Source organism: Pelodiscus sinensis, chromosome 1 (genome assembly GCF_049634645.1).
Source record: "Pelodiscus sinensis isolate JC-2024 chromosome 1, ASM4963464v1, whole genome shotgun sequence".
Classification (NCBI taxonomy): domain Eukaryota; kingdom Metazoa; phylum Chordata; order Testudines; family Trionychidae; genus Pelodiscus; species Pelodiscus sinensis.
In genome coordinates, this window is record NC_134711.1 from 270,166,545 (window position 1) to 270,185,182 (window position 18,638).

The window sequence follows — 18,638 nt, forward strand, 5'->3', positions numbered from 1 at the left end:
GCCCTAACATCCCTTTTTTCCACAGCTCCCAGTCTCCTTGCTCAGCCAATCCTAGTTTTTCTTCCCTCCACATACTTCAGTCCCAGGGTCACCAGACTCCTTTCCTTAGCCTACTTCTTTCCCTCTCCTACTTCATCTTATATCCCCTTTGCCTATAAATCAGACTAGGAAAGTAGTTCAAAATTACTGAATTTGTCTTAATATTCCCAATTTATCAATTTTGAACTAGTGTATCCACACTTCCTTCCAAATTAGTCTGAGGCAGGCTCCATTAATATGGATGCTCTACCTTGGATGTAGAGCCATAGGCAGCACTCGGAGTAATTCGTTCAAATTATTCTGGGGAATAATTATTTCTAGTAATTTTGAAATAGCAGCACCAGAGCATTTACACTACTATTATTTGGAAATAACTATCTTGGATTTAGCATTACTCCTGATGAAAAGCAGGAGTACAGATTTCAAATTCTGTAGCCTGTTATTTCTAAATAATGGGCTTAGTAGTGGTTTCCTCTCTCTCTTTGACTGCACTACTGATGCTGATTACCAAGAAAAGGTTTTGGAGAGCAGGCACGAAAAGATTGCCTTCTGAGTATAGTATCATGTTCAGGAAAGTTTGTGTCTGGGATGGACAACATTTTGGCAGATCACTTGAGGCCAGAATTGTTTTTAAGAATGTAAAACAATACATATGAGCTAATTCATTTAAACAAATGGTCCACAATTTAAAGAGATTAAATCTCCAGATCAGTTTTACAGTTTGTAGCCATCTTTGGTGAAACCTACATATTAACAATGTTTTGAACAGATTCCTAAAGTCTTAAAATGTTGACAGAAAACCACACTAATTGAAACAATAAAATCCTGTACCTTATTATTCAAAAATACAAAAAGGAGATTTATATTTTGAAAGAATAAACTTGGCTTCTGCAAATAAGATGAGCCATATAAGCAGGTTTAAAGAACAGTAACATTTTAAGCATTTAATTTTGGAATAGAAAAGCATTAAAAGTAAGTGATTATGGAAATGCAATGTCCAGTACAGTATTTTTTGTAGTTGATTATATTTCTCCTTCTTAAAGTCTGTGTTGTCTAATTTCAGTGTTGTTTAATTTGGTGACAATGCTGAAGTTTCTCTGTTTGCTTTTAAGGATGCAAACACAAGAGTAGTCACCCCCATTCACCCGTGATTATTTAAATAAATATCACAGCTTCCTGGAAGAATGTTTGCATGCTAATTGGTGAGAGAAAATAAAGCAAAATGGCAGTAAACCAAATACATACAAAATGCTAAAGCGGCGAGGAGTCCTGTGGCACCTTATAGACTAACTGAAGTGTAGGAGCATAAGCTTTCGTGGGCAAAGACCCACTTCGTCAGATGCATGTAGTGGAAATTTCCAGAGGCAGGAATAAATATGCAGGCCAGGATCAGGCTGGAGATGACCAGGTGGATCCAATCAAGGAGGATGAGGCCCACTTCTAGCAGCTGATCTGGAGCTCTCTGCTCTCTTGGAATTCACACCTCCAGATCAGCTGCTAGAAGTGGGCCTCATCCTCCTTGATTGGATCCATCTGGTCATCTCCAGCCTGATCCTGGCCTGCATATTTATTCCTGCCTCTGGAAATTTCCACTACATGCATCTGACGAAGTGGGTCTTTGCCCACGAAAGCTTATGCTCCTACACTTCAGTTAGTCTATAAGGTGCCACAGGACTCCTCGCCGCTTTTGCAGATTCAGACTAACACGGCTACCCCTCTGATACAAAATGCTGATTGTTTTATCTGACCCCAACTAGCTGTTGTTGTCAGATTAAAAACTGATTTGAACAAAAACAGGTGAATTTTCAAAATGTAGAACTACTGGTTGGATCTCCCTCGTCTGACACCATCAGAACCTGACTGGTCCCGAATGAGAGAATTTGCTGGACCAGGGATGGTCTCCTGCCTCTAGCTCCAAGTCCCATTGCCTGTCACTGGCAGCCTGCCCCAGGAAGCACCCTACCTCTGCCTCTCCCTCCCCCTCAACCTGGTTGGGCTGCTTGCCCAGTTGCTGATGGCTTTCTGGGCAGCACAGGTTCTGACTCCTGTCGCAGGGATCCAGGCCCATTCATCCAAGGGCAGTCATGGTGCTCTGGCTCCAGCCCCTCACTCCAGCATGCTGCTGTGGGGCTCCTGCCCTGGCTTGGTGCCTCAGTGGGCTGCTGCTGCCAGGTTGTAACCCCAGCCTTGCACTCTAGCGGGCTGCTATTGTGCTCTGGCTCCAGCCCCATGCTCTAGCAGCTGCTGCTGGGCTCTGGCCCTGGCCCTACACTCTAGGGGGCTGCTGCAGGGCTCTAGCCTGGCCTGTGCTCCAGTGGGCAGGTCTCTGGCAGCAGGCTACTGTGGGGCTTAACTCCAGCCCCATACTCCCGGGAGCTGCCACAGTTCCCTGGCTCTATGCTCCTGAGGGGTGCCAAGAAACTCCAGCCCCACAACAACCTATGCTGCTGAGGGTCTCCAGCTTGGCCCTGCCTTGCCGCGGACTGCTGAAGGCTTCTGTGGGGCTCCGGCCCTGGTCTTGCATTGCCTCTAGCAGGGCTGCCAACCCTGTTGCCCCAGCCTGGCTGTTCCTCCTGCCCTTAGGCTTCCAGGCTCTGCCAGACAAGGGATATTGCCAGACCAGAGAATGCCAGGTTTTGGAGATACCGCCTATATATGTTTTACATGGAAAAATTGTTCTTAAAAGCATGTGTGTATGTAACCCACACACCTAGTGTGGTTCACTGACCAATGCAGTAGCACCTAGATCACAGCAACAGTTAAGACCAAGAGACCTCTACAGCACAGGTTAGGCACCAGCTGGCTTTTAGCTCAGAGGGTAGAGGCTCCTATACTAAGATCAGAGGTCCCAGATTCAAATCCACCCAGTGGTGGTTACTAGTACAGACATTTTAAAAATAGGTTGTAGTTACACATAGTGGCTACGTCTAGACTACATCCCTTTCCCTCTTGAAATAAGGGATAAGGGATCTTTTGGAAAAGTCTTTATTTTCCTAAAGATCAGAGTCTAGACTGGTGCTTTTTTCCTGCAAAGCTCTGTGCAGAAAAAAAGCGGCAGCCATTTTTGTGCTAATGAAGCAAGGGGGATTTAAATCCCCGCTTCATTAGCAATTGCAATATGTCTAATTTACATCCCTTTTTTTATGAAAAAGGAATGTAGTCTAGACGTAGCCAGTCAGTGGGTGAATTAAGTGAACCTACAAGGCCTAGTTTCCCTTTGTAGCCCCACAGACAGAGGCAGCTTGTGCAATCTCTATATTTATACTGGTTCAGTCCTCAATACACTGGGGGGGGGGGGGGGGGGAACGGGTGACTGCTTTAACTTGCACAATTGTGGCCCTGGATCCTAAAGGGGACACTGAAACAACATAGAATTTTTGCAACTCCAGTTTGCCTCACTTTTCCTTCTGCCCCAGCATGCTGCCTGCTATACCTCAGAACTTCTCTGATGGGTAGAGACCAGAAAAGCAGGCTCCTGAAAAGGCCTTCTAGTGTTGAGGACCTTCCCCAGACAGTGGATTGAGGGGTGATTATAATCTTTTGCATCTGTTAGCAAGATCAGTTCTTAATTTTCCATCACATAGCTGTCACTAGAAGAATATATGTTCACTTGGAGGTGGTGGGTTAATGATTGTTTGGAAACAAGGTTACATCACTGCAATGTGATGAGAAGGCAGCAGGAAAAAAAGATTTTTTAAATAGTTTAATAGCAGGGGTCATATTACTTTTCTACTAAGAGATGCAGTTATGTTTTAATTGGCTAATGTTTACATTGTGGTTTTTCTTAAAAACACATTTTTTCAAGATTCTCTCAATCATCGCTTATCTCACATCCACAAATATCCATGCTTCCTGTGTATAATATGTACATTTGTTCTATTTCAAACATACTCACGCTCAAAGTTTATTTCACATGGGACATCAAGAAAACAGTTCACATTAGTCTGTTTTCCCCCCTCCCCTCAGTTAAGTTTCATTAAAAATAAGTTCATAGTGAGTTCAGCTTTCTAGTCCTATCTTTCAGTGTAAAACTGTTACTGTTATTTATTAGAAAGTTGGTTCTTGGACATTTTTGAGAACTAATACATTTCCTGTAGTTGTAAATCTTTTTCAGTTATTCTGAATATTGGGAAACTGTCTAACATTTCTACGAAAACCTTTGCAAACTTAATGGATCTTTCTCTGACCATACAAATTACAGAGAGCATTAAAATATTTACAAAAATTATTCATTGTGTTTTGATTAGAAATGTACTAATATTGAATAGAAGTAACTATCTATGGCACTGGATATGGATGTTCACGGGAAGTCTGTGCAGGGGCGGGGAGTCTACATTTGTGTGGAATGCCCTTTATTTCAACAGGATCAGGGCCTGAGACCTTCAGTTAATCATATGTGCATACTATTTTAATATGTTTGTACATTTCTAGAATCAAACCTATTAATCAGATTCCATACATTTCAATTAGTATAAAAGGTTCCTGGCCCAGCTTTCTGACAAGGGTAGAAACATACTGCATTGTTTCCTTTTTAAAAAGTTATTTTATTTCTTGTCCTGTACAGTTTTGACGAGAGCACGAATAGTTAGGGCCAGAAATAGCTTGGCATACTATGCAGGTAGTCCCAGTGAAAGTGAACTTATTAAGAAATAAGAAGAGCAAATATGAATGTATTTCAATAATGCACATTTTAAATTGGGATTAAACAAATGCTGAGAATTTTGCACATTACTTTTATGGTGTAATAATGATTTGGCAAAGCCCAAGTTTACAAATTGAAAAAGAATTTCTTCAGCAGTGCAAGTAAGAAATAAGTGGCTGTGAAAACTTAAGCTTGTATGAGACTTTGGGTACGTTTACACAGCAACATTATTTCAGATCAACTAGTATTATTTTAAAATAACTTAGTCCACATCTACACAGCAGGCGATTATTTCAAAATAATGTCTATATACTATCAAGCTGGAGGACTTCTTACTCTGACTCCTTTAACCCTCATTGTATGAGGAATAAGGGGAAGCAGAGGAAGAGTGTTCTATTTCAAAATAAGTGCTGTGTAGACGCTCTCAATTAAGAAATAAGCTATTTCAAAATAAGCTACGCAATTGATGTAGCTCAATTTGCGTAGCTTATTTCGAGTTAAGCCCTGCTGTGTAGATACACCCATTATTAAACTTTATCAATACATTTTCTAGACATTTTTTGATTGTGTTCTTTTTAAATTAATGAATTAAATTATCTGTTCAGACATAATACAATAAACTGTAATAGTTGTTCATAACAGGAAAAAAATAGAGGAGAAAATTCTAGCTGCATGAATACAGCTGCAATATCTAGTTCACTTATTCTAATGAATTGGGTGACTATTTCTAGAATTTAATAAAGATGGTGGTCATTCAAAATTTTTCAGATTTAGAGCTAACCCCTCAATGCATTTCTCACCAAGTAGCTGGGGACATGTAAGGGAAGGAGAGTGGAGAAAGTAGGTGAGAAGAAGCACAGATCTAGGGTGTGTCTACACTGCAGAGCTTAACTCAAAATAAGTGACACAAATTAAGCTACGTCAATTGCGTATCTTATTTCAAAATAGCTTATTTTGAAATTGGGAGTGTCTGCACAGCACTCATTTCAAAATAGTGCACTCTTCTTCCGACTTCCCTTATTCTTTGTACAATGAGAATTACAGGAGTCAGAGTAAGAAGTCCTCCAGCTTGACAGTATTTTGACACTATTTCAAAATAACTGCCAGCTATGTAGATGCGGACTAAATTATTTTGGAATTGTGCTAGTTATTTCAAAATAGTGTTGCAGTGTAGATGTACCCCTAGAACTCGCATGCTACAGAGCCTACTTTAGTTCTATAGCAGTTGTATAGGTAATGATTAAAAAATGTGCAGCTTGCTTTTCATTACTCTCTATTATGTGGTCGGAAAACTCATAGAAATATTGATCAGTTGCGAAATATTGTATGGCTTGACTCTCAATCCCTTTCTATTGTAATATTACTGTCTAGTTCTTGATTATTTGTAATAAGAAAATAAAGTCCCTACTCGTTCACCAGAGGAGAAGGGAAAGATATGATAAATCCTACCACAGTCAGATTATTATGCAAAGATATACAAAAGGTCAGTGTCAGGAGTAAGTTCCTTTGCCCTCAGGGGGCCTCAATATGTTTAGGTTAATATTTAGGATTATCAGTAGTATGTAATTGAGCCCTTAGTTAGAATAATTTATATAGACAGAATTTTTTCTCCTAGAGGAGCAAGATCAGTATGTGGTGTAATAAATTTGGCCAAATATCTATGATCAACTATAGAATATAAAATTTTCAAATTGTGAAAAAGATTTTTGATTATTAAAGTGCCCGCTAAATATCATTTTTGCATCTGTTCTTGTTTTATTTACTAACAAATTATTATAAAAATGTTAATTGTAAAACTCGTTTAGGTCTGACAGTTTTTGCCATTTTCATGTCTCTAATAATCAGTTCTGATTACTACAAAGATTCTACTGAGCAGTCTGGCACTAATTGTTAAAAGATGTCTATGTTTAAAAATATTAGATCGATGATTATAGCTGTACTGTTAATTTTGATTATTATTTAGAATAAGTGTGTTTTAGAGGAATCAGTATACTTTTCCCTTTAAAAATAAATTCAGGATTGTAACATTGCTCTAATTTGTAGGATCTATAAAGTCACATCTGATTCTGTCATGAATAAGAAGAGTTAACTGTACGGGGAGCCTCCCTCTATTCAAATGCTACTCATATATAAAATATATGTCATGCTTGAATATATTCTATTGTCAATCCAAATAGAACACAAACTAAAATGAGATAATTGGGAAGGTGCCTATAAAGTCAGTCTGAATATATTATCACAAGTATATGTGAGATAATATTTGTTTTAAAAAGATTCTATGGCACTGTAAACTCAGTCTCATTAGAGACTGCATTTAAAAGGCTTATAAAGTTACTCATTAATGTTATCTTGTTGTATCTCCACAGCTTTTTCATTAAAGAAAATTCAGCAGAAAGCATTTTCTCCTGATAGCAGGAACCAATTTGCAATAAATGTTCTGGAAACCACTAGGGAAGCCATTACTGAGGTCTAATAAAAACAGACAAGCGTAACTTGTTCTATATTTTTGTTTCAATCACATACAGATGAGACCCCGCTCTCCACACCAACCGCAAGAGACAGCCTTGACAAACTTTCTCTAACTGGGCATGGGCAACCACTACCTCCGGGTTTTCCATCTCCTTTTCTATTCCCTGATGGATTGTCTTCCATAGAGACCCTTCTGACTAACATCCAGGTAGGCCTTTCTATAGATCAGCTTACAGGGACAGAGATGAGCCAGTGGTAGATTTGTTTAAATGAATACAGCTGTTTTAGAGTAATCAGTTCATAAGATTATTTGAATCAACTAATTTACCAAAACTTAGTAGCAATTTAGGTTTAAAGAAACCGCAACAGTCAAATGATTTTAGAATCTGATACCATACATAAAAATATAGATTTGTGTGTGTGAAACCACAACAGATATTTAGATGAAAGTGACATTTGTCTTCTAAAAATCATTCATCTTAAATGACAAGGTAATGAGATTTATATTTTTACTGTTTAAGTTCATCTCATTTATTAAACAGAAAAAACCATGCAATAAATAGTTACTTTAAACTGCTGCAGTGTCAAAATAGAAATAACATGTTAAGCTATTTAAAATATGTCTAGTATAAAAGGTATTCACAAGAAGCTTTTTTTTTAAAAAAAAATAAGCTTGTTTCCATTAATGCAGTATGTTCAAATAGACTTCAAAGGGCATTACAAATTTTTCTGCAGATTTCCTAAGCAATAGTGAGGATATTTATTATGTGTACAGCATAGTCCGATTTACACATTATTCATGATTTACAGTAGAATATTGCATGGAGCCAATGTAGGAGTGTTTGACATGAGAGTGAAGATATATATGTATTTTTTTACCCACACATGCAGTGATCACATGGTCAACAGATTGTAAGTTTTGTAGCCATATGGCTATGCATCATGTGCAGCAGCAAAATGGCAGTGTAGGAAAAGTACTGCCTTCTCATGCTCATTCCCATTGTGCTTTGTATACTTAGCTAATATATAATCTTCCATCACATTTCTTTTACTAAAACACCATTCGCAAACACAGAGGAAATTAATTGCATTTTATTCATCAACATTTATAGCAATGCTACTTCTTTAACTAGTCTCACAGAAGTTAATGGAACTGCAGGCTTTGGCTTGCCTTTTTAAAATGTGGGAAATATATTCATCTTAGTAGTAAGGATTCTCTTCGTTTATACTATACTAATAAACACCTCGGGGAATGGCAGGTGGTCATACTAAAACTCCATATCTGAACAACCCAAAGGAATTGAGATCTGTGGTTAAACATGCAGACATGGCTAGACATGAGAAAGTAGAAGCAGAGGTCTTTGACAAAAAGGGGCAAACCCTTCCCACATTAATGAAAACAAAGAATCAAGAAACCAGTGTGCTTCCACTGCACAATAGCCTACGTTTTGGACAGTCCCTTCACTGTGCATCTACACACAGCTAGTCAATGGAAATACAATGGGGCAAAAGCCAGGCAGGATTTCTGTTATCGTATACAACACTATATGAAAACTCCAGTCCTTTTCGCTGCATATGTGTAGGAGAAGGTACTTGTGTCCTTACTCTGAAATAGTAGATATGGAACAAATCCATTGTCAGGCCACTGTGTGCCGGGGAAGGAGAGGATAACTTCTTTCCCTATAATCTACAGAGCCCACAGCCTAGCTGATGTTGTCCTAGGAAAAACATGTTATTTAAAATTTATTTAAGAATCAACATAGTTCAGGAAATTGGGTCTAGTTATAGAAGTCAGGAAATCTGGATTCCACTTCTGGGATTACCACTGATGTGGGCAATTTATTCTACTATTGTGCCTTTGTTTCCCAATCCATGATATGGATGAGAAGTGCTTTGAGATCTACAGATGGAAAGTGTTATTATATAAGAGCTAAGAATTATTACTTGCACATTATTCATCTGAGTGAAACATAGTATTTTTGAGTTTCGAGACTCCTACACTTTATAAACAAAAAAGAGGTTATTTCTATAACACAAGGTAAATATCTCTAACACGATTGCAAAATTGAAAAAATAAACTGATTTTGTTTCACTCTGAGATACCCAGTAAATAAACCTAGGTGACAAATGAATATAGAGAATAAATATTTGAGTTGAGCACTGATGTATAAGTAAAGTTCTTAGTAACTTTTTTTTTGATCAATGCGTGTACTTGATGTCTTTAGACAACAAACAATGGGTAAAACATTAAATATCAACAGGTGAGCTAATATTGTGATTAAATTGGAGAGAGTTATATTATAAGCCCTGTTCTACACTAGGGCTCTGTTTTGAAATAAACCCTCCAGGTCAAATTTAATGGGCTTTGTTGGGTGGATGTTCTGCTTTTATTTCAAAATAAGGGACTGCTTACTTTGAAATATGTACTTCTGCTTCTCTTTGGGAATAACACTAATTTCAGAATAGTTATTTTGAAATAGTGGAAGTGTGGACACTCTGGTGCAGCTATTTTGAAATAACTAGCCCCCATAGTAATTCAAATTAATTACTCCCCAGTGCTTTTTGGGGCTCTAAGTTGAGGTAGCATATTCACATTAATGCAGTTTGCCTCAGACTAATTTGAGGCTTCCCCGTAGTGGTGGACACTCTATTTTGATTTTGTAAAATCAGGAGTTAAGTCGAATTTAGTTATTTCAAAATAGTTTCTTACTCCTAGTATAGATGTGCCCTAAAATGGAAGGCCAAGAATTCGTTTTCTGAGAATACGTTCAAATTTGTATTTCAGAAGATACAGAATTCAGATGATTTCACTTGTTACCTGTGGAAGACTGATGTAAGGAATCCATACTTCTGTTCATATCATTTCCAGTTGTGGGATGCTACTTAGTACCTTCAAAAAGGTGGCATATGTGTGCATTCGGTGCAAGGAGCTCCTGGCCCTCAGAGACCGAGTACGGGCTTTGGAGGCCAGGGTGGCTGAACTGGAGGAGCTGAGGGAGGCAGAGGTACATAGATGAGGCTTTCCGGGATACTACAGAATTGTCCCACCTTCAGTCAGATAGCCTCTGCGCTGTTAAGGACGGAGAAAGGCTCAGAGAAGGAAAGCAGTCAATGGGAGCAGAGGGAAACCTTCCCATAGTTGGGACCCTCCTTCCAGATGTTGGGGTATCCTCTCACACAGAGGTTTACTCTCTGGGGGAGGGAACCCCAGTCAGTAGGAAAAGGCAAGTGTTAGTAATGGGAGATTCGATCATTAGAAATGTAGATAGCTGGGTTTGCGATGACCGGGACAACCATATGGTGACTTGCCTGTCTGGTGCGAAGGTTGCGGACCTCTCGAGGCATCTAGATAGACTTATGTGTAGTGCTGGGGAGGAGCTAGTGGTCGTGGTACATGTAGGTACCAATGACATAGGGAAGGGTAGCAGAGACATCTTGGAGGTCAAATCTACGCTGCTAGGAAAGAGACTGAAATCCAGGACCTCTATGGTGTCATTCTCAGAAATGTTTCCAGTTCCACCCGCAGGGCTAGGTAGGCAGGCAGAGTGTTAGAGTCTCAATGCATGGATGAGACGATGGTGTAAGGAGGAGGGGTTTAGTTTTATAAGGAACTGGGGAAACTTTTGGGATAGGGGGAGCCTATGCAGGAAGGATGGGATCTACCTAAACCAAAGTGGATCCAGACTGCTGGCACTTAACATTAAAAAGTTGCAGAGCAGTTTTTAAACTAAGAGATGGGGGAAAGCTGATTGGTGCAGAGGAGCACGTGGATTGGACGTCTCTTAGAGGAGAGTCTATTGATAGAGATTATCTAGGTTTTAGTCAGGAGGAGAGGATGGAAGAGGATAAAGTATGGACCAGATCAGATGAAAAACATTCACATAAAAAAGAATCTGGCACATGAGAAAAGGGAAGATAAATAAACAGTGACAAGTTTTTAAAGTGCTTGTACACAAATGCTAGAAGTCTAAAAAATGAGATGGGTGAACTAGAGTGCCTCGTGTTAAAGAGGATACTGATATAAAAGGTATCACAGAAACCTAGTAGAGTGAGGACAATCAATGGGACACAATCATTCCGGGGTACAAAATATATCGGAAGGACCAAACAGGTTGTGTGGGTGGGGGTGTGACACTATATGTAAAAGAAAATTTAGAATCAAATGAAGTAAAAATCTAAAATGAATCAACATGTTCCATAGAATTGCTATGGATAGTAATTCCCCGAAGAACACCTCAGCAGCCCAACACTGTGGCATTTAATTTCAAAAAGGGAAACTATGCAAAAAAGAGGAGATTAGATAAACAGAAATTAAAAGGTACAGTGACTAAAGTAAAATCCCTTCATGCTGCATGGACACTTTTCAAAGACACCATAATAGAGGCCAAACTTAAATGTTTACCTCAAATTAAAAAAACATAGTAGAAGAACTAAAAAAGGGCCACCGTGGCTTAACAACCATGTAAAAGAAGCAGTGAGAGATAAAAAGACATCTTTTAAAAAGTAGAAGTCAAATCTTAGTGAGGTAAATAGAAAGGAGCATAAACACTGCCAAATTAAGTGTAAAAATGTAATAAGAAAACCCAAAAAGGAGTTTGAAGAACAGCTAGCCAAAAACTCAAAAGGAAATAACAAAATGTTTTTTAAGAAGTTTTTCAACATAGGAAGCAGGAAGCTGGCTACACAACTAGTGGGGCCTCTGGACGATTGAGATACAAAAGGAGCACTCAAAGATGATAAAGTCATTGCGGAGAAACTAAATGAATTCTTTGCTTCAGTCTTCATGGCTGAGGATGTTAGGGAGATTCCCAAACTTGACCCGTCCTTTGTAGGTGACAAATCTGAGGATTTGTCACAGATTGAAGTGTCATTAGAGGAGATTTTGGAATTAATTGATAAACTTAACAGTAACAAGTCACCGGGACCAGATGGCATTCACCCAAGCGTTCTGAAAGAACTCAAATGTGAAATTGCGTAACTATTAACTCTGGTTTGTAACCTATCCTTTAAATCAGCTTCTGTACCCAATGACTGGAAGATAGCCAATGTAACGCCAATATTTAAAAAGGGCTCTAGAGGCGATCCCATCCATTATAGACCAGTAAGTCTAATGTCAGTACTGGTCAAATTAGTTGAAACAATAATAAAGAATAAAATTATCAGACACATAAAAGATCAAAATTTGTTGGGCAAAAGTCAACATGGTTTCTGGAAAGGGAAATTATGTCTTACTAATCTATTAGAATTCTTTGAAGGGGTCAACAAATATATGGACAAGGGGGATCCAGTAGATATAGTGTACTTAGATTTCCAGAAAGCTTATAACAAGGTCCCTCACCAAAGGCTCTTACGTAAATTAAGTTGTCATGGCATAAGAGGGAAGATCCTTTCATGGACTGAGAACTGGTTAAAAGACAGGAAACAAAGAGTAGGAATGAATGGTAAATTTTCAGAATGGAGAGGGGTAACTAGTGGTGTTCCCCAAGGGTCAGTCCTAGGACCAATCCTATTCAACTTATTCATAAATGATCTGGAGAAAGGGGTAAACAGTGAGGTGGCAAAGTTTGCAGATGATACTAAACTGCTCAAGGTAGTTAAGACCAAAGCAGACTGCAAAGAACTTCAAAAAGATCTCACCAAACTAAGTGATTGGGCAACAAAATGGCAAATAAAATTTAATGTAGATAAATGTAAAATAATGCACATTGGAAAAAATTACCCCAACTATACATATAATATGATGGGGGCTAATTTGGCTACAACTAATCAGGAAAGAGATGTTGGAGTCATCGTTGATAGATCTATGAAGACATCCACTCAGTGTGCAGCGGCAGTCAAAAAAGCAAACAGGATGTTAGGAATCATTAAAAAATGGATAGAGAATAAGACGGAGATTATCTTATTGCCCTCATATAAATCCATGGTACGCCCACATCTTGAATACTGCATACAGATGTGGTCTCCTCATCTCAAAAAAGATATACTGGCATTAGAAAAGATTCAGAGAAGGGCAACTAAAATGATTTGGGGTTTTGAATGGGACCCATATGAGGAGAGATTAAAGAGACTGGGACTTTTCAGCTTGGAAAAGAGGAGACTAAGGGGGGATATGATAGAGGTATATAAAATCAGGAGTGGTGTGGAGAAAGTGAACAAGGAAAAGTTATTTACTTGTTCCCATAATATAAGAAGTAGGGGCCGCCAAATGAAACTAATGGGCAGCAGGTTTAAAACAAATAAAAGGAAGTTCTTCTTCACACAGTGCATAGTCAATCTGAGGAACTCCTTGCCTGAGGAGGTTGTGAACTCCTAGGACTATAATAGGGTTTAAAAGAGAACTAGATACATTCATGGAGGTTAAGTTCATTAATGGCTATTAGTCAGTATGGGTATGGAATGCTGTCCTTAGCCTCTGTTTGTCGGAGGGTGGAGTTGGATGGCAGGGGAGAGATCGCTTGATCATTACCTGTTTGATTCACTCCCTCTGGGACACCTGTCATTGGCCACTGTTGACAGACAGGGTACTGGGCTAGATGGACCTTTGGTCTGACCCAAATATGGCCATTCTTATGATCTAATCCCCACATTATGTCAAATAGCTTATTATCCTAAAACAGCTAGATATGACTTCTGCTAGATTTGATCAGTTTTCTCACCTCACTGGTAGAGGTAGTTTCCTGTGTGGCACCCCCTATTATCTCCAGGTTTAATCCCTGACTACATAGAGTACCGGCAACATGGCTAATAGGAAACCTGAATTTTTTTCTTGGCTCTCCTACTGGCCTGCTATTTGACCTTAGGCAAGTCAATTCATCTGTCTGTATCTATGTTATCCCATCTGGAAAATGGAGAACATGATGGTTCTCTCCTTTCAAAAGAGGATACTAGCAGATGTACCCAGTGTTTTTCGGAACCTTAACTATAGTAATGTTTGAGGTTGATTTTAGTAAATTAAAAGGAAATTGTACGTGCTTATTTACATGATTCTATAGGGCTGAGGCTGGAAGGCCAGTGGACATTCTGCAGTCACTGCCCTCAGTGCATCAGCCCTTCCCTTTGCATGTTATGGAAAACGATCCTTTTCCAGGACTTCAGGTTCTTGTGGCACAACCAAACCCTGACCACGCTTTTAGTTAGGAGAAGAGGAAACTGCATACCAAATTTGGTGGCCTTAGCGCTTTCCACTTAGGAGGAGTTATTGAAGAAACAAACTCACAGACAGACACACAGACAGACAGACAGATGCACTCTGAGGGTACATCTAGACTGAGGTGCTATTTTGGGATACTTGAAGTAGTGGGCGTGCTATTCCAACATCCCTGAAGCCCTCGTTCCATGAGGGTTAAGGAATTTGTCAGAATAGTGCCTTATTTTGAAATTTGACACTGTCTATACATTACCAAATTTCAAAATAAGCTCTTTCGACCTCGACTCAGAATAAGCTACGTGCTTATTCCGACAGAGGGGTGCTGTCTAGTCGCACCCATAGATAGATAGATAGATAGATAGATAGATAGATAGATAGATAGATAGATAGATAGATAGATAGATAGATAGATAGATAGATTGTTTTGAGATCTAATAATGAAAAGCACTTTGTAAGTATCAAGTATGAAATTTACACTATATAAAAAACAGTAGTAGGAAACCATCAAAAAATCCAGTGATTTTCAATTATATATTTGCCATCTCCATAGGAAAAGTATGAGTGATTTTGAGTATAATGTTCTCGCCATGGTGGTGACAACTGTGTTAGCTGGAAACATTTTTAAAAATAATGTTGTAGCCCAGCAATTAATCTATTGTAGACAGAGGTTTAGAAACTAGGAAACTGAACCCAGGTCTTCTATATTACACTCAAAGGAACAGGTAACAACCTAAATGAGTATAGCCCAGAAATTTAAACTAATTCAAGGTAGGCCTACTTATCAAAGCATCCCTAAAAGTTTGAAGACTTGCCTTTTTCCTGTTTTTCTAACTCTGCTGATTTATTTCTAATCTTTTTTTTTTTTGTGGTTAAAGTTCTCACAAAAAAACTTAAAAATGTAAATGTTTAATCATTTGTATTTTTGTCAATAATTAACAAAAAAGATACATTTTCTTAGTGTTGTCTTCTTACAAATTACAGCCCCTGGAACAAAGGGGTTCAACTCTGAAGAGGTACTGCTGCAATACAAATACTGTACTAAAACATAGGTAGACATAACCCTTCCTACATAACCTACTTATTGTTTCACCACTTGTGAGTGATGCAGCCATCCCAAATTCATTCAAATGAAACCTTTAATATCAGGCCATTATATATGATATGCATTTATATCTTCCTTCTACATCTCTAAGGGTATATATAAACACTACAGCGCTATTTCGAATTAACTTATTTCGAATTAGTTAATACGAAATAAGCCAATTCAAAATAACGTATCTATACACAAAAACTAATTCGAAATAGCGTTTTTCTAATTCGAAATAGCATATCCACATTGAGTGGACCCTGAATTGAAGGTAAGGCTGGCCGGAACCAGTGCCAAAAGGGCATCAGGGTCGGACTTAGTGTGTGGGGCTGCTGCCTCAGGCTAGCTGAGGTCTGTGCTTAAAGGGACGTGACCCCCCATCCCAGAGCGAAAGTTCTCAGATTTCTCTGCTTGCTGGTCTACCTCGCTGAGGGACAGCAAAACATTTGTGTCTCGGAGTGCTCTGCTTACCCTCACTCGGGATACCACGGCACTCTGCAACATGGAACCAGACCTGCCCCCGGGGACTCTACTGCGTCTCGTGGACATATTGCCAGCAGCCTGGCTGCACTGTCTGCAGGCTGCCATCTGGGAGGACCATCAAGGGGCTGTCAGGATCCAGGGGGCCCTGCAGGAGAGCTTCTACCCTGAGGAGTGCTAACAGTCTTCCCAGGGACTTGTGCCCCATTCCTCCCTCTCGTCCTTCCACTTACCCTTCCCTAGCCCCCCCTTCCTGATGTCAAATAAAATACGCGTATTTTCAAAAATAGAAACTGTCTTTATTTAACACTACTGGGGGGGGGATAAACCTCTGGGGAGATGGGGGAAAGGAGGCGGGAGAGGGCAGGAGCGAGGGTGAGAGAGGGGAGAAGGAAAACTGGGAGGAGGGAGCTGGAAGGGGGAAGCAAGGGGAAGAAGGGGGAGAGGAAGCTTAGTGCTTAGGGCTGGGGGTCTCGCCGGGCCAACTGTCTCCCAGTACTGCGGGTGCAGGGGCCTCGGCGACCCCGGGGGGATGGGGAGGAGGGTGCAGAGGTTGAGATCGGGGGTGTGGAGGTTGAGGAGAAAGAGGTGGGAGGGGGAGCAGGACTGGGAGGAGGAACAGTAGCTGGGGGGTAGCAGGCTCAGGACTGGCACGGGGCAGCACGCTCTGCAGCAGGGCCTGCAGGTGCGAGCACATGGCACGGTCCTGAACAAGCTGCTCCCGGTGGAGCTGCAGGTCCTCCTGCATCCAGGCCTGGATGGTGCAGTGCAGGGATCGCAGGGCCCCCAGGTGCTGGTCCCGGTACCCCTGCCATGTGCTGGTGGTCCAGAGAAGCCCTCAGGTACGGGATCATGTCCCAGGAGGGGTGGTTGCACCCTGCATGTGCATCTGGTGCAACTGTGGAGAAAGAAGGGGAGTGGTCAGTTCTCCCTGGGGATGCAGTGGATGATGCCCTGCTTCCCCTGCGAGGTGCGGATGACCGTGCCCTGCAGCGTCAGAGCTGACGCACTTGCACAGAGGCCATGGTCAGGATGTCTGGCTCTCCCCAGGAGTGGGAGCTACCCCAAGACCGCACCCATTCCCCTGTGCCGTGCATAGTGCCACCGAGGCAGGGGGGAGATGTCCCCTGCCTCTGTGTAAGGGTCGTGTGAAGGGAGGGCATCCTGCTGGGCCCCGCCCCGGTGTCGGGAGTGTGTCAGGTCTCTTCACACACGTGTGTTCCTATCAGGCCACAGCCCCTGGGTGTCACGCAGCTGGAGCCACCTGCCCAAGGGTGGCATGGTACGTGCTTGCACGTTCACAGGTGGCTGTGTGATCTGTGGGAGGCATGGCCCATGCGCGCGGTCCCTGGTCTCCCTCTCCACCTCTCCCCCAGGTAGGGGACAGTGCTGGCACTTACCTGGTATGGCCTCTCAGGACGACCCTACCAACTCCAGTGCCGGGACAGCTGGTGGTGACCCCTCTGGTGCGCCTGGGTCAGGGCCCTCAGCTCCCGGCTCACTGCCTCCTGGGCTGGCACGGACCGCCCAGCCCCCCAGGATTCGGTCGAGGGTGGGGAAGTAGGGGCAGGTGGCAGTCCCTGCTGCGTTGCCACCCCTGGTGGCCCTGGTGTATGCCTGCCGCAGCTCATTGACTTTCAGGTGCTCCTGCTCCTGGGTGCACCTGTGGCCCTTTCTGACCATGGTGGCTGCTAAGCAGCCATATACAGCCGCGTTCCTCCACCTAGCATGGAGATCATGGAAGTTGGGGGCCTCCCTCCAAACCTCAATGAGGTCCATGATCTCCTCACTGATCCACGAGGGTGCACGCCGTCTACAGCCCCTGGCTGGCCCCCGGATCCTGGGGGACTGGGCGGGAGACGGCTGGCTGCCACTGGCTGACATTGTGTGGCCACTGGCTGAGGGTCTGCGGCTGCTGGCCACACTCTACCCCTCCAGAGGCCACACTCTACCCCTTTAAGGCCCCAGGACTGGGGGAGAGGAGAAGAGTTTTGCTGGTTGTGCTCAGAGTGGCCACCAGGGGAAACTGGGAAGGGCTGGAGGCCCCCTAATTTGAAATAAGTGTCTACACAGCACTTATATCCAATTAGTTATTTTGAATTTGGTGTTATTCCTCATAGAATGAGGTTTACCAAATTCGAAATAAGGGCTCCACTATTTCGAATGTATTTTAATATAGTGGTTTGTATGTGTAGACACTATTAAAGTTAATTCGAAATAACGGCTGTTATTTTGAATTAACTTTGTAGTGCAGACATACTCTGAGATCTTTTTCATTCTATTTTTCATATTTCTGTTTCTTATAGGTATCCCATAACCCGCCCAGAATGATCTTTCCTTCTATTCTCCCTCTCCCATTTCCATCTTAAGGACCATGAACAATACATGAATGCATGGGAAAAATCTATGGGTGCAGCTAAGCAATATTTGGGTGCAGCACCCTCAATATAATTGAGGGTGGGGGTGAAATAAATGTGATGTAACTCACTTCAATACTCCCTTAATCCTGGAATCATAATTCAGAGGCAGGATGGTTCTGTCCCTCAGTGAACCTTTTATTACAAATCTGGGAATCACAGCCATCTAGCCATGCTGCTATGCTGTTCCACGATATCCCTGCTTCAGAGACTCCCCAGATGCCTACCATAGACAGCTTCCCTTTAGAAGCCATAGAAAGGGTCCAGTCCAAGGGGTGAGAGTTTATCCAAAAGTATTACATAGAACTTTACATTATTTGAATCTTTAAACATGTAACCTCACTCCTTTGATGTACT

General features: G+C 41.4%; 1 protein-coding gene across 7 annotated transcripts in view; it reads left to right on the forward strand.

The window, feature by feature from the left end:
* DACH1 (dachshund family transcription factor 1) overlaps positions 1–18,638 on the forward strand; it is a 492,594-nt gene that overhangs the window by 407,010 nt on the left and 66,946 nt on the right. For all 7 annotated transcript variants that reach the window (XM_075918909.1, XM_075918912.1, XM_075918907.1 and 4 more), the window contains one exon: positions 7,207–7,358. In XM_075918909.1, coding sequence (XP_075775024.1) covers positions 7,207–7,358 — 152 coding nt within the window. The remainder of the gene's footprint in view (positions 1–7,206; positions 7,359–18,638) is intronic.